Here is a 15,403-nt window from a genome sequence, read left to right on the forward strand (position 1 = left end):
GCAGAGAACTGAAATTACATTTCCCACGACCCACAGTGTGCAAAGAGCGTGTTCAATATAAAATATGAAATATACAATATATACTCAAAATGTACAGAGTACATACATGGTATATTAAAATGTTCAATATACACAATATATACACAGTTACACACTGTATACACACTAACTAACTACACAGTAACAGTAACTAGTAGCAGCAACACAGTGGCTGTAAAATAAATAAGAAATAAGTAATAATAAGTAATAATGTAAGGTGCTGGTGCTGGGGATATAGTGCAAAAGTGTGTGTGTGTGTGTGTGTGTGTGTGTGTGTGTGTGTGTGTGTGTGTGTGTGTGTGTGTGTGTGTGTGTGTGTGTGTGTGTGTGTGTGTGTGTGTGTGTGTGGGCGTGGGGGGCAGCAGATTACAATCTAGTGTAATCTGGATTACACTAGGTAGCAGAGGAGAGAGAGAGCAGAGTTCAGCTTCCTGACAGCCTGGTGGAAGAAGCTGTTGCTCACTCTAGTGGAGGAGGCCCAGAGGCTCCTGAACATCTGGAAAGGAGACGGACGAGGCTGTGTAAGGGGTGGGTGGTTGCCCACAATGCTGGCTGCTCTGTGGGTGAGGCGGGTGTTGCATATGTCATGGAGGGAGGGGAGTGGGGCACCAATGATCTTTCCAGCAGCCTTCACTATGCGCTGCAAGGTCTTCCGTCTGGAGGCTGTGCAGCTTCTGAACCACACAGTGATGCAGCTCATTAGAATGCTCTCAACGATGCCCCTGTAAAAAGCAACCATGATGGGTGCTAGAGCTCTCGCTCTCCTCAGTTTGCAGAAGAAGTAGAGGCGTTGTTGGGCTTTCTTGGCCAGTGCAGCAGTGTTGGTGGTCCAGGAGACACCACCTGAGATGTGCACACCCAGAAATTTGGTGTTTCTCACCCTTGCTACTGTAGAGCCATTACAGGTTAGAGGGGACGCTGGGTGTGTGACCTTCTATAATCGATGATCATCTACTTTGTATTCCCCACGTTTATAGAGGGGTTGTTTTCTCTGCACAATGTGGCCAGTGTGCTCACCTCACTCCTCTAGTGGGTCTCGTCGTTGTTGTCGATGAGACCCACAACTGTTGTATCATCCGCAAACTTGATGAAGACGTTGGTGTTGTGGGTGGGAGTGCAGTCATGAGTCATTAAAGTAAAAAGCAGGGGGCTGAGCACACATCCCTGCCAACTCTGACTGCCTGTGATCTCCCAGTGAGAAAGTCCATCAGCCAGTTGCATAGTGAAGTGCTGAGGCCAAGACGTGCAGTTTGTGAATAAGTTGCTGAAGGATGATGGTGCTGAATGCTGAGCTGAAATCTATGAACAGCATTCTGACAAGGGAATCTTTTGTCTCCAGGTGGGTGTGGCCTGTGCGCAGGGCTGCATAGAGGGCGTGGGAGACGGCGTCAACAGTGGACCTGTTGGCTCGATATGCAAACTGAAAAGGGTCCAGAGAGAGGGGGAGGGTGTCTTTTATGTGCCGCATGACCAGTCTTTCGAAGCACTTTATAATGGTTGAAGTCAGTGCAATGGGGTGGTACTCATTGAAACAAGCTGGTGATTGCTTCTATGGTACAGGTATGATGGTGGGGGTTTTAATGGTGGTGGGGACAACAGCCTGGCTCAGGGAGGTGTTAAAGATGTCTGTGAGGACATCCTTGAGTTTCTCGGTACAGTTCCTCAGCACGCAACCAGGAATGTTGTCTGGACCAGCAGCCTTGCGAGCATTCACTTTGGAGAGAGTTTTCTTAACGCTGGCTGAAGACAGGCATAAAATCTGGTAGTTGGGCGGTGTAGTGGCTTTTTGCGCAGGTGTGGTGTTGTGTTTGTCAAACCGTGCAAAAAAAAAAAAAAAAAGTGTTTTGGTTGTCCAGCAGAGAGGTGTTGTGAAGAGAGTTTGTAATCAGTGATAGTCTGGATCCTCTGCCACAGACTCCTTGTGTCTGTGCTGTGTCTGAACTGGCTTGTTATCTTTGAGGTGTACTGGTGCTTGGCTTTTCTGATGCCCTGTGACAAATTGGCCCTGGCTAGTTTCAGGCCAGCTGCATCACCAGCTCTGAAAGCAGCATTGCATGCCTTCAACAGCCCCCAGACCTCCCCAGTCAGCAGGGCGCCACTTTATATGCTCCTTTGTGGTTAGTGTAGACCAAGGCCAGTGTGTTGTTTCCCCTCATTGGAAAATCAACCTGCTGCCGTAGTTTGGGAAATACAGTTTTGGCATCAGAATGGTTGAAATCCCCAGCCAGGGTAAGAAATGTGTCCAGGTTTACTGTCTGCTGCTCACTGATGGCTTGATAAAACTAAATACTCAATTTTTTACTTGTAAAATCGGGGTTAGTGAAACCAAAATATTACATTACACTATTACACAATTGGTAATAAAAAAAAAAAGCATTAACTACATGCAAACTCTGCACATTGTATGTTTGTTCTCACCAATGCAGTTAACTCCAGTATAGTCCAGGTTGTATCCAAAGGGGCATTCACAGCGGAAAGAACCGTCTGTGTTGATGCAGATACCATTCTGGCAGATACCCGGGTTATCCAGACACTCATTCATATCTACAAAGAGAAAAACATAATCAACCCATCTAGCACTCTCACCACTTTCCTTTATATGAAAGGGGTTCGATCAGTGTTGCAGCGCGCACCTTCACGAGCATCACCCGGTCCAGGCAGGGCTCCATGGCCGTAGGGACACAGAGTGTTAAAAGCAGCTGGAGACACATTATAAAGTTAGTTTTATTATTCTATACATGCCACTGTGTGTATTTGTATACCTTAATGACTTTGTATTACATACCATCAGTTTCTCGTGGGCACAGCTCACAGGGAAGTCCCCAGCCCTCTCCCGGCATCTTGCTACAGCAGCACTTGGCCTTAGTGGTGTTGAAGGCTTTGGGGACAGAGCACTTGCCTGCCTCGAATTTAGTGAAGCAGAAGCTCTCTCTGGTATCTGGCAAAAGAGAAATGAACTAACAGTCTCAGTTTCAACGATCTCCTCCATGTCCTGCAGTATAAGCACTTTTATGACTATCAACACTAATGTGTTTTAATTTTAATCAACAGCTTCTCTCACCGTAGCAGCGTCGTTTGTTATCGGAAAGTACGAAGCCGGGATGGCATGAGCACTTGAAGCTGCCTGGAGTGTTGGTGCAGGTGCCAAACTGGCAGAGGCTGAGATCCACACACTCATTGATATCTGGGAAGTGAGCATAAAAGAGTGTGTGAATGTTGGAGCAGATGGCCTGACCCTAAATGTCTTTGACTCCCTGTTGTTTAAGTGCAGTTGTTTATCAGGACTCTGATTATTTGAACAAACCGGTTTGACCATGAACGGAACATTTAGTCTGTACCAAAGTGTCTATCCCTTTATGTGTGTCTTACCTATACACTGGTCATTTTTCACCTCATAGCCAGGAGGACAGATACATCTAAAGGATCCATCCAGATTCTGACAAGTTCCCGGAGAACAAGTGCCAGGCAGACTTACACACTCATTGATATCTGCAAAAAAATGTAGAAAAGAAAGCATGTTTATGTCAGACATTAACTATGAAGACTATACATGTACCTCAATCTGCTTTTCCCCTTCTTAAAGATTTAACTGGTGACTCACCGACACAGTTTTTCCCATCAGGAGTATTCTCATAACCCTCATGGCAAAGACACTGGAAGGAGCCGAGCCCATTGATACACTGCCCGTTCCTGCATACTTGGCCCTGGAGGGCGCTGCACTCGTCTATATCTGTAAGGTAAAAGGTTTAATGATGAGGACTTATCAGAATTTCCTCCTATTCTGGATACACATACATTAAATAGAAAAGCAGAAAAAGAATAAACTTTTTTTTCCAGCATCAAGACTCTTTGACGAAGCTTCCTTCAGGAAACAGTTTTTGACTTGCTGCCAAAGTTCAAAGATATAATTTTTAATACAGTTTGATAAATTTCCCTATGACACCAAAGAACAGTAAGAATGCAAACTGTATGTCTAAATCTTAATTCACGTCAGTCCAAATGTCATACTGCAACAGAAAAGGGCAGCCTGTTTTTATTGAATCGTAAGGATGTACTCTTTAATAATATGACAAGTAAAACTTTGTTGAGAAGATGTTGACCTTTAAAAGAAAGCTCAAACTGCTGTTGACCTTTGCGGAGAAGAACAGGAAATGAATCATACCCATGCAGTCATTGTTGTGTGTGAGCTCAAAGCCAGGGAAGCAGAGACAGTTGTAGGATCCCACAGTGTTTTTACAGGTACCGTTACCGCACGGCTGTCTTTCACACTCATCGATGTCTGAAATGAGCACAGGAAAAAAAAGCATTTTAAATAAACTGCAAATATGTAAAAAGTCTTTGTTGGATTATATTCAAAACAGTGTTTTTCTCACCCATGCACATAGTTTGATCACGAGTGGCCTTGAAGCCGTTGTGGCAGACGCAGCGATAACTGCCCTGCGTGTCAATACACTCGCCGTGACTGCACACGTTAGAAATCTCCTGACACTCATTACGGTCTGTGGAGAGGAAACAGAAAAAAAAAAAAATCTCAACAAAATACAGCACTGCAATGAAAATTTTTGTTACAGTACATTCATTATGATTCTTCCTACTCTAGTCTTAAATGCCCAAAACAGTTTCCCAAAGCCCAAGGTGACATCTTCAAATAGGTTTTTTTTTTTCTAAAAATGTTTACAACTAAAATCAAACCCAATGATGTTCCCGTGAAAGCTGCTCTAAATAAGGATATGTATGAACAGAGGACATCTGCATTCTGTATTGTCCTCAGATTCCTTACATGACTACTCTATATATGGGGAAAAACCCTAAAACGCCCATCAGACAATCTGGACTCACCCAAACAGGCCCCACCGGGAGACAGTTTGAAGCCTTGTGAGCACTCGCAGCGGTAGCTGCCGGGAATGTTGAAACACTTGGCGTTGCGCTGGCACAGGTTGTCCCCACTGTTACACTCATCAATATCTACGGCAGAGGAAGAAAGAGAGAAACAGTGGGCATCAATCACAGACTCTATAACTGTCTGGTCAGAGCATGCTGTCAGCTTGTGGACAGCAGGAGAGAAAATACAACGGCGCCATTTTGGCTCTGATAGAGTTCAGACAGTTGCTGGCAGGTTCTGGGTGATTAATGGCTCTGGCAGGTGATTCCACTCAGAGCCACTGTACTTGCCTTTACAAGGACATAATTCTTGTTGGTAAAGGCAGTATTAACTGAACTGAGAGGACTGCTTGTAAAAGAGGCTTTCAAGCCAGTGAGAATCGTAGTATTAATTTGAGTGTGCGTACTATACTGTGTGTGTGTGTGTGTGTGTGTGTGTGTGTGTGTGTGTGTGTGTGTGTGTGTGTGTGTGTGTGTGTGTGTGTGTGTGTGTGTGTGCGCGCGCAGAGAAAAGCATTGCCCAGTAAGTGTGAACAGTACAGGTAGTTATCACTGTCTTCATGTCTTGCATTAGACACAGCGCAAGGAACGCAAAAGAAAAATGGCACAAAGAAAAAAGTCATTTAAAGCCTGAGTGCTACCTTCACAAATGAGTAATATGTTGTTGTAGCTGAAGCCCATTGGACATTCACAGCGGAAGCTCCCAATCTGGTTGATGCACACTCCATGGGCGCAGATACCGGGAATCTCGGTGCACTCATCAATATCTGCAAAAAAGCACAACCGCAGAATTTAAGCATGGTATAAGTATGGGCTAACAGTAGCATGATTAGAAGGTCAAAGCTCTGAGTGAGTGCCAGTGTTGATCTTGTAATGACCTTACCGACTGGCTTGCCAGTATGGATGTCAATAATGAAGCCAGGAGCCTGGTTACCACAAAGTAACTGGTACTCAGCTGAAAAATTAAATTAAATTCAGGTGAGACTGGGCAACGGTGATAAAATGTTTTAGTGTATGTTTCAAGGTTTTTATTGAAACTCACTGGTAGCAGGGGTAGGACAGGCTTCACACGGCTTGTTCCAGGCTTTTCCCACATTGTAGGCACAGCAGCACATCTTCTTGGTCATGTTGAAGGACAGCTCGTTTTCGCACGTGTCGTTGAAGTTGCGGTAGCACACGCTCTTCCTCATGTCTGCAATATGAGAAGGAAAGAAGGAATTCGGTCAGAGCTTAACACCATACTGTCTGACTGTAAGAAATATTACATTTTTTCAAGATAACACCTGTGGAAAAAAAAAAAAAAAAAAAATCACAGGACTAATTTTCACCGCTCACCCATGCAGTTGTTTCCTCCATTGACCTGCATGTATTCAGGGGGACACACACAAGTGTAGTTGCCCAAAGTGTTGTAGCAGGTGCCTGGCCCACAGATCCCAATGTGAGTTGTGCACTCATCAATATCTGCAAATAAAGATATAATAACAGATTATAAAAAGCATGAATTATGAGCAGCTTCTAAATGTATTCCTATTGGGTGATTTATATCGGTGGTTCCCGAGCCTTTTTATCTGGTAACCCCAAAGCCCTGTGAGATGGACTCAAGAATCCCTTTATCAACAGTCTCTGTCATGCTCACTTGAACTTAGTTCAAACACTTTGATGGAGGTACAGGGCAACAAAAATGCAAGGAATGCCAAATCACTGAAGGAGGAAACTAGTACTACTCAAAGGTATTAGTGGAATATTGAACCCCTAACAGGTAATAAATGATCTCCATAATATAAAGGTTGAAACATATTTGAGTGATTCAGTGTAACCTCTCTCTCAGTTCTTACCTTCACAGATGCGAGTGTCTTCATTGAGGTAGTAACCGGGTGGACACTCACACTGGAAACTGCCAAATGTGTTAATGCAGTTTCCACCCTGGCAGAGGCCTGGTAGCTCCTGGCACTCATCAATATCTAGAAAATAATTCACTTTGTTACATACATCAGTGACAGTAATGTATTGGGGGTATTTTTTTTTTTCTTTTTAGTGTAATTATTATATAGCATTTTAAAAATGTGTTAAAGATAAGGTTTAGTGCAATGCTCCTTTACTGTGTAGCTGCAGATGCTTTAACAGAGGAGAGAGAAAAACTAGAGAAAGCTAGAAGTTTTACCCTCCAGGATAACGGTGATCGGGTTGGGTCTGAACCCCTCTCCTCCAGGACACAAAGTCTTATAGTCAGCTGCAGACAAGACACAGACACACAACAAGTTAGTGTAACTTTCCATTTCACACTGGCAAACAACTCAGTAATACACAACTTATTCTAAAAAATGGTTTTACCAGCAAATCTCATGATTTTAATGATCACATGCAGGTGTGCATTTGGAAGTAAACACTGTAAATAAATGAGGTGACTGAGATTGGGTTTGTGCATACTGGAGTTAAGCAGGGGGCACAGTTCACAGGGGTTTCCCCAGGCAACCCCCTGTGAGCAGCAACAGGAAGCCCGGGTCACACCCACTCCGATCTCTGCACTGCAGGAGAATCCTCCGTCCCCTCGAGCGAGGACATCCAAGAAGCAGTTCCCAACCCGGGTGTCTGAAAAAAAATACAGAATGGCGCATGAGTCCAAAATGAAATTAAAAGCCTTATATTTGTTACACCTCTTAGTGTGACTCACCCACGCAGCCCACTCCAGTGGGATTTAGCTCAAAGTCAGGTGGACAGTTGCACAGGTATGTCCCTGGTATGTTCACGCAGAGTCCGTTGATGCAGTTAACGGGGTCCGCACACTCGTTGATATCTGCAGTACACATTGACATACAATCAGAACTTCATGAACTTATTAATATATATATATATATATATATATATATATATATATATATATATATATATATATATATATATATATATATATATATATATATATATATATATATACACAATTGTAAATGGAACTGTATATATACTGTATATATACACACTACTGTAAATGGAAAGTGCAGACTGAGAAATGATGAGCAAAACAAAATGAAAGTCAGATTTATTAGCTGAGACAGAAGCTAGCATTGCTTATTAGTACTATCAGCAGTAGTACATTTTTGTTTGTTTTTTTTCCAGCTCGGTCTGACTAATTTTTGAAATACAGTTACTGAAGTGCTGCACTAACCAGTGCAGTTTCCTCCACTGCGATCCAGTTCGTAGCCATCAAGACACACACAGCGGAACATCCCTGGAAGGTTCTGGCATTTTCCAAACACACAGATGTTCTGGAAGTTACACTCGTCGATGTCTGTGGGAAAGAGAGGGAAAATGTTTTGGGTTTTTTTTCACACCGCCTGCTTAAAAAAAAAAAGAGAGTAAAAAAGAAGAGAAAACAATGTGGCAGAGTGAGTGCAGCACCTTGACAGGCTTTGCTATCTTCTGTAGGAGTGAAGCCCATCTCACACTCGCAGCGGTAGCCTCCCGGGGCATTCAGACATTGGCCGTTCTCACACAGGTTCACGTTGTCTGCACACTCATCCATGTCTGAAACAGAAAAAAAAAAATCAATGTATTACAAACTTACTGTTCACCCGACACACAGACGCTGGCTTTAACCAGGATGGTTTTGACAGTCTTACCAGAGCATGAAAAGCCATCTCCGTTGAAGCCCTCTTTGCAGGTACACCTGTAGGACCCTGGTGTGTTGACACAGTTGGCATTGGGACTGCAGTTGTGGTCCTCTGCAGCACATTCATCTTCATCTGCAGGAGGAAAGAGGCAATTTTATTCACTTATGCTGTTTTGAAACTGATATTGCAACATAAACTGCCCCGTGCACAGTACAAATAGCAGCTAAGAAAATCTGATCACCCACTCACCCACACATTTGATGCCGTCTCCCACCCAGCCATCTCGACAGCGGCATTTGAAGCTTCCAGGAACGTTGATACAGGCAGCATGCATATCACAGTTATGAGCTCCGACTTCACACTCATCAATATCTGAAAAAAATGGAGTTTACTTAGGCATCAATCAGGCGGTGGCTTTTGTTTTCTTCTTGCTCCTTTATTTAATGACGGGATAATTTTGCTTTTCACATCACAGCAGTTGACCAGGTCTTCACCTAAGGAAGACTTTGAATTAATAATTTCTGAACTCTAGCCCAGGAACTATAGTATGCATGAATGACCTGTCTAAACACTCATCTCAGAAAGAGGGCAACAGAGGCTCGGACCTCTCAACCTGGCCTCTGATATCTGAAAGCACGTGTGTACCTGTGCAGCCCGTGGATCCCTTTTTTACAAAGTATCCCAGCTGACAGTGGCAGATGAAGGAGCCTTTGGTGTTCTCACAGTCACCATGGAGACAGATGTTTGGGTTCAGATCACACTCGTTCACGTCTGAGATGGACAGACACAGATTATACATGAAAGTTCTCACCTTGGAGATTAGAGAGACACAAAACGAGACTGACAGCGGAAGTCCCGCAGGTGCTAGGCAGCCACAAAAGGTCATCTATATTTATAAACATGTCAGAGGCTGAATAAATAAATTACTGCGGCAGACACAAAATCACAAAAGAGGAAAATGGATTTAAAGATCACAATTAAGATGCGAGCATTGGCTGCACAAGCAAATTATAGGCGCTGCTTTTCCCCCACTCACCAATACAGGTCCTCATATCCATGGAAGCCATAAATCCATCGAAACACAGGCAGCGATATTCCCCGGGAATGTTGGTACACTGGCCTCCATCACAGATGTCTGGAGTCTCCTCACACTCATCAATATCTGACAGTACAGACAGGATTTATTTTAATACAAGTAGCAACACCCTTCAAAAGACCAGATTTTTTTTCTCACTTCATTTATCTTTTTATGCTGGCTTTTTAATTTGTTTGTTTTTTTTTTTACCTGCACAGGTCCTGAGGTCAGGCATAAGAGCGTAGCCCTCACTGCAGCTGCACTCATAGCTGCCCTCTGAGTTGGTACAGTGGGTCTCACAGCCTCCATTCATTATGGTACATTCATCAATATCTGCAACAAACGGTTACAGTTAGAATTCAATCTCAATGTAGACAAATTCATTCTGAAAACAACAAATAAAAAAAACCCCACATTTTACACTCAATGTGTACAAAACCCAAAATGTATTTATGGGATTTTTTTTTTAAGTATCCAAAAGCACAACGTATCTGAGTATAACATAAACACAATTCTTGCCATTTGGCAGCTATCTCTGTAATGACTTTTGGGCACTTATCTAGGCTTTTTTCACTTATTTGGGTTATTTTGAATAAAAGCTACTTTTGGCTGCTCCCTTATTTACAAGGGGGCACCACAGTGGGTAGCTCCACATGTTTGACTTGGCAGAGTTTTTATACCAGATGCCCATCCTGACTGTGGTAGCATGTAGCTTTTCAGAGAGATTTCCAAAAAGTAAAAAGTCCTACATGCTGCATGTCATTTTAAATCTGTTACAGATTCCTCTGAGGTAAAACAGTCTCTATTTAAAATCAAGGCCATGCATGCAAGCATTTATCTAATAACTCATCTGTATGTGTTGTTTTATCTGTGAGATCATCTCAAGATGACAATCCTGGATGGCCCCTGAAACCTGAAACCTCAGTGTTTGTTTACAAAACTGGAGAATGAGAATTAAAATGATTAGAAAGAAAAGACTCTTGCACTAAATTATTCTCCACTGACACTCATGTGTCAGCATGTTTGATTTGGCAGAGTTTTTACACCAGATGCCCTTCCTGACACAACCCCAAAGGGCTCTGTGTTTTCTCCCGGGAAGTCTGTCAGCCAGCAGGGAGCTTTCACTTGTGAGGTCAATGTATGAACCACTACACCGCTTTTGAATCATGCATGCAAATCAACTTTAATTTATTTCATCACCAGGACAGACACACTGCATGTACAGAATCACCAGCCATAGCTAATTTAAAGCACCTTGAAGTAAAGTTATATTTCTTCACTACCATCTTTGCTGTTGCAGGATTCTCCCTTAGATTTCAAATCAGTGTTCTGATGTGACTTTGCTCTACTCACCAACACAGTCCTGTCGGTCTGGTGTGGCCTGGTAACCGGTGTCACAGGAGCACTGATAAGTTCCCATGATGTTTACACACTGGCCATTCTTGCACAAGTTGTCACTCAGCTGGCACTCATTCACATCTGATCCAACAAAAAAATATTATTTATTATTAAAACCTCTGTGTTTTAGCGGAGACTTTAATGAATGAATGAATGAATGCAGTGTGATGCAGTGTGTGGCAGTGTGATGTATGCCGCACCTTCACAGGCTGATCCATCTGTGCTGAGCGCGTGTCCGGTGGGACATTCACACTCGTAACTCCCTTCTGTGTTCAGGCAGGTTCCCCCCTGACACAACAGGGGGTTTCTCTCACACTCATCAATGTCTGTCAGGCAACAGTAAGAAAGGGAAGCAGGATATAAAGGAAGCAGAAGAGGAAGAGAAGAATAGAATGTGAAAGCAGTGCAAAACCGCCAAAATGGACTGAACTGATTTCTTATTGTGGACGTTAATTCAAAAAGTGTGCTTTAGCAAAACTCTGTTTAATCTGTGAATGTATTTCATACATACCCATGCAGTTCTTCATCATCATGAAGCCACTTTCATAGCCCTCAAAGCATTCACACTCGAAGCTGCCAGGTGTGTTGACACATGTACCGTGACCACACAGGTCAGGAGAGATGCGGCACTCATCAATGTCTGGGACACAAACACAGAACCAAAGAATACTCACTTTGTGCTCATTACAGGTGACAGAAATGTTCCATTTAGCTGAAATCACTGCCCATCTTTCACACCTGTGCAGTTCCTCTCATCAGCAGTGAGAGCAAATCCGTTGTTGCACCGACACTTGAAGCTGCCGATGGTATTTCTGCACGTTCCGTAAGTACACAGACCACGGAACACTTTACACTCATTCACATCTGAAAATAAACACAGATAAAATTCAAATAAGACGTGGTCTAAGAACATATGACTTGTTTATCTCAGGTTTAGGAAATTCTTTATATAGAATATGATATATACTGTATATACCATACATAACTATGAGTATTATATATCCAAAGGCAATTTTTGGAACAGTTTTACTCTCACAAAAATATGATTTTGTCAATAGAGATGCTTCTCTGTGTAAACCATCTGCATGGATTCTTAAGGGTGGCTGTAGCTCAGTAGGTAGAGCAGGTCACCTACTGATCGAAAGGTCAGCGGTTCGATTCCAGGCTTGGGCAAGATACTTAACCCCTAGTTGCTCTCCGATGCAACCGTCGGAGTGTGAATGTGTGTGAATGTTAATTAAAAAAGCACTTAGCTTAATTAATCATGGAAGTGCATGGGTAAATGTAAAACATGTTGTATAAGCGCTTTGAGTGCTCAGACTGAGTAGAAAAGCGCTATATAAGAATGAGACCATTTAAGCACTTTGTATGAAAGTTACCCATATTCAATAAGTTAAGAATCATAGTACCTTTGAAGAAAGGCCTGCCAGTCAGAATATCTCCTCTGTTGGCAAAGCCTGGTCCTCGGGGACAGATGGCTCTGTACTCAGCTGAGCCTGGTTTGGGACACTCCTCACAGTCAACACCCCAGGCAGCACCCACTGAACAGCAGCACATGTCCAAACGGTATCTTCCAGGCACCGGCTCACCACACTCATCTTCATGCCATTTCAGGAAGCACTGCTCACTGCGCATATCTAGAAAAATTGATCACCAAAGCAAACACTTGAACTCTTTATTGCCAGAATGTGATGCTGTTGAAAACAATAAATCTCATCAGCTGACTTCTGATTTCTTTGCAGTCCTCTTACCCACACATGTGCGACCAGTGCTGTCCAAGGTGAGACCTTCAGCACACTCGCAGCGGAATGAGCCCTGGGTGTTCACACACCGCCCATTTGTGCACACTCCGGGGAACACCTCACACTCATTGATGTCTACATGAAGTGGGACATTTTGAGAGTCACCATTACAAGGTAAAAAAAAAAACACACTTTTTAAGTAAGGGGGATATATGAAGGCACTTTATAAGGACAAATTCTTCCACAAGGCCAATGCTGGGAGCTCTGCAGAGTCATCCTGGCTCATTAAGATATGAGATATTCTTACCTTCACAGACAAGGCCCTTCATACGAGCAAATCCTCTAGAACAAGCAGTGTCTGCGGAGACAAATGATCTCAAGATGTGATAAAACAGTATCTCTACGAAGCGCCAGTTTGCCTTTGGTTTATATTTGATTAAAAACGGCCAGAACAGTCACATGAAAAGCATATGTAGTTGTAATTAAAACAGGTCTATGTGCAGAAACTGACCGATCTCGCAGGGTTCACACGGGCTGCCCCAGGCAGCTCCCAGCGTGGAGCAACATTCAGACTTTAATGTGGCTCCATTGATGTTGACTTCACAGCGGCTGTCCTGTATTGTAAGCCAGCAAGTACTCTTCATACTATCTGTAGAGCCAAACAACAATAGACAGGACATGAGTAAAGTATGCAATTGAGATTTTCGTGACCAAAGATTTTGTTTCCCAATAAAGCATCATAAGCAACAAAAAAATCAAACAACCAAACAAACATAATGACTGCATTTCTTTCAATTAAACCTTTACAAAGTATTTTTCTATATTATGCACAAAGTAGTGAATCACAAGAGAACAAACAAAAGACAGATCCCCTCTATATATTGCTCCACAGTACAGATGGACTGGCTTGACTCAATCCTACCTGTAGGCATTACTCAGCAATTTGAAGTGAGCAAACACCCATCATTATATTTGATGCCATGCTTTTATATTTCTAATGAAAGTACAGAGAGTAATTTTTTTTTTTTTAATAGTGACGTCTTTTCCTCTATACCCACAAGGTCAGCAAACACAAAACCCACCAAAAACAACCTTTTCCTTCTCCATCCACCAAGTGATGAACTCTCAACATAAAACACACAAATGAACTTAACCAGAGGAATTTGTCACATCCAGCTCATGTACTATGCATGAGTATTTGTTCGGTGACTCATTTTCCCTTCCAGTTAACATCTGCATTCTGTGGCGGCATGTAGCTTTTTCAGGGAGATTTCCAAAAAGTAATAAAACTTCTCAAAAAAACCCCCAAAAAAACAACTCTTACAGGCTACATGCCATTTTAAATTGTGGCAGATTTCTCTGAGGTAAAACAGTCTCTATTTAAATCAAGGCCATGCATGCAAGCAATGCAAGTTATCTAACTCATTTGTACGTGTTGTTTCATCTGTGAGATCATCTGAAGATGATAATCCTTCTGGATGGCTCCTTAAAACCTGAAACCTCACTCTACACCTTTGTTTACACACACGGAGAGTGAACACAGATCAAAATGATTAGAAAGACTTTTGCACCAAATTATTTTCCACTGACACTCGTGTGTCAGCATGTTAGCATCTCACACAAGCCACTTCTTGCACCCTGCAGGGCTTCCTCAATTTGCATTGACTATTTAGGAGGAACAACGTCTTACCCACGCAGATGGTGTTGGTGGAGTCCAGCTTGCTGCCGTGGGCGCACTCGCAGTTGAAGGACCCAGCCACATTTCGACAGGCTCCATTGATGCACGGGCTGGACTCGCACTCATTGATATCTGAAACACATGCAAGCACACACCTGATGTCAGGGCCGAGAGGCCGGTTCTAATTTATCATCATCATTTGGCAGTAACAAATGCGTGCGTCTTCTTTCAATGAATCACACTGACTGGAGACTAAATGCAACATATCAGGTAATAATGTCCCCTCATGAAACAACGCAAACACATGAGTGGGTTTGTGTGTCAAGAACAATGTGTGTGTGTGTATATGTGTGCTCACCTTCACAGGTCTCTGATTCAGGTTTGAAAACAAATCCTTTAGGACAGGAGCATGTGTAGGAGCCGGGAGTGTTTCTGCACAGGCCGTTGTCACAGAGCAGACGGTTCACCAGACACTCATTGATGTCTGCCGATAGGAAACACAGAATATTCTGGTGATCATGATCACTGGTCACTGCTTCAAAACAGTCAGGAATGATTTAAAGAAACCTATATAAACATGCAAATATTAGAACTTTCCTTTAAAGAAAGATATAGTAATTTTTATAAGTAACAACAAATTCTTCCTCACAGAAATAAAAAGTTAAATTCAGAGGCAACAAAATTAACTTTTCACTCTCACAGTCATACATAGATTAGGATGCCCTGTGACATGTACCAGCATAGCTAAAGTGAGGAAGCTTTAGAAACAACTGTAGCTTTGTAGACCTGTCAGTACTGAGGAGTACTGAACTTCATGTAACTAAACCTCTCATACTTGTACCACATTTGCAATTGCAGTAGCTTTTATGAGTTCAATACATTCATATTTGTGCAGTAATTTAAGTAGTTCAGTCATTTTTTTGGCATACTAGTTACTGTACATGATCTTGGTCCACATCAAAAGCACAGCTAATGTTGCTTT

General features: G+C 42.6%; 1 protein-coding gene across 1 annotated transcript in view; it reads right to left on the bottom strand.

Moving 5' to 3' along the window:
• Positions 1-15,403, bottom strand: part of fbn2b (fibrillin 2b) — an 81,796-nt gene that overhangs the window by 8,501 nt on the left and 57,892 nt on the right. The window contains exons 19-52 of the mRNA XM_030727539.1: positions 14,780-14,905; positions 14,434-14,553; positions 13,255-13,392; positions 13,051-13,101; positions 12,753-12,878; positions 12,411-12,638; positions 11,740-11,865; positions 11,513-11,641; positions 11,202-11,327; positions 10,957-11,082; positions 9,814-9,936; positions 9,565-9,690; positions 9,174-9,299; positions 8,778-8,900; positions 8,538-8,660; positions 8,317-8,442; positions 8,084-8,206; positions 7,592-7,714; positions 7,348-7,509; positions 7,082-7,150; positions 6,756-6,881; positions 6,256-6,381; positions 5,963-6,112; positions 5,804-5,875; positions 5,562-5,687; positions 4,879-5,004; positions 4,413-4,538; positions 4,202-4,318; positions 3,641-3,769; positions 3,409-3,528; positions 3,101-3,223; positions 2,825-2,977; positions 2,673-2,738; positions 2,458-2,583 (exon numbers count right to left, since the gene is read on the bottom strand). Of these exons, the coding sequence (XP_030583399.1) occupies positions 2,458-2,583; positions 2,673-2,738; positions 2,825-2,977; positions 3,101-3,223; positions 3,409-3,528; positions 3,641-3,769; positions 4,202-4,318; positions 4,413-4,538; positions 4,879-5,004; positions 5,562-5,687; positions 5,804-5,875; positions 5,963-6,112; positions 6,256-6,381; positions 6,756-6,881; positions 7,082-7,150; positions 7,348-7,509; positions 7,592-7,714; positions 8,084-8,206; positions 8,317-8,442; positions 8,538-8,660; positions 8,778-8,900; positions 9,174-9,299; positions 9,565-9,690; positions 9,814-9,936; positions 10,957-11,082; positions 11,202-11,327; positions 11,513-11,641; positions 11,740-11,865; positions 12,411-12,638; positions 12,753-12,878; positions 13,051-13,101; positions 13,255-13,392; positions 14,434-14,553; positions 14,780-14,905 (4,206 nt within the window). The remainder of the gene's footprint in view (positions 1-2,457; positions 2,584-2,672; positions 2,739-2,824; positions 2,978-3,100; positions 3,224-3,408; positions 3,529-3,640; positions 3,770-4,201; positions 4,319-4,412; positions 4,539-4,878; positions 5,005-5,561; positions 5,688-5,803; positions 5,876-5,962; positions 6,113-6,255; positions 6,382-6,755; positions 6,882-7,081; positions 7,151-7,347; positions 7,510-7,591; positions 7,715-8,083; positions 8,207-8,316; positions 8,443-8,537; positions 8,661-8,777; positions 8,901-9,173; positions 9,300-9,564; positions 9,691-9,813; positions 9,937-10,956; positions 11,083-11,201; positions 11,328-11,512; positions 11,642-11,739; positions 11,866-12,410; positions 12,639-12,752; positions 12,879-13,050; positions 13,102-13,254; positions 13,393-14,433; positions 14,554-14,779; positions 14,906-15,403) is intronic.

The sequence above is a fragment of the Archocentrus centrarchus genome, chromosome 4 (assembly GCF_007364275.1).
Source record: "Archocentrus centrarchus isolate MPI-CPG fArcCen1 chromosome 4, fArcCen1, whole genome shotgun sequence".
NCBI lineage: Eukaryota > Metazoa > Chordata > Actinopteri > Cichliformes > Cichlidae > Archocentrus > Archocentrus centrarchus.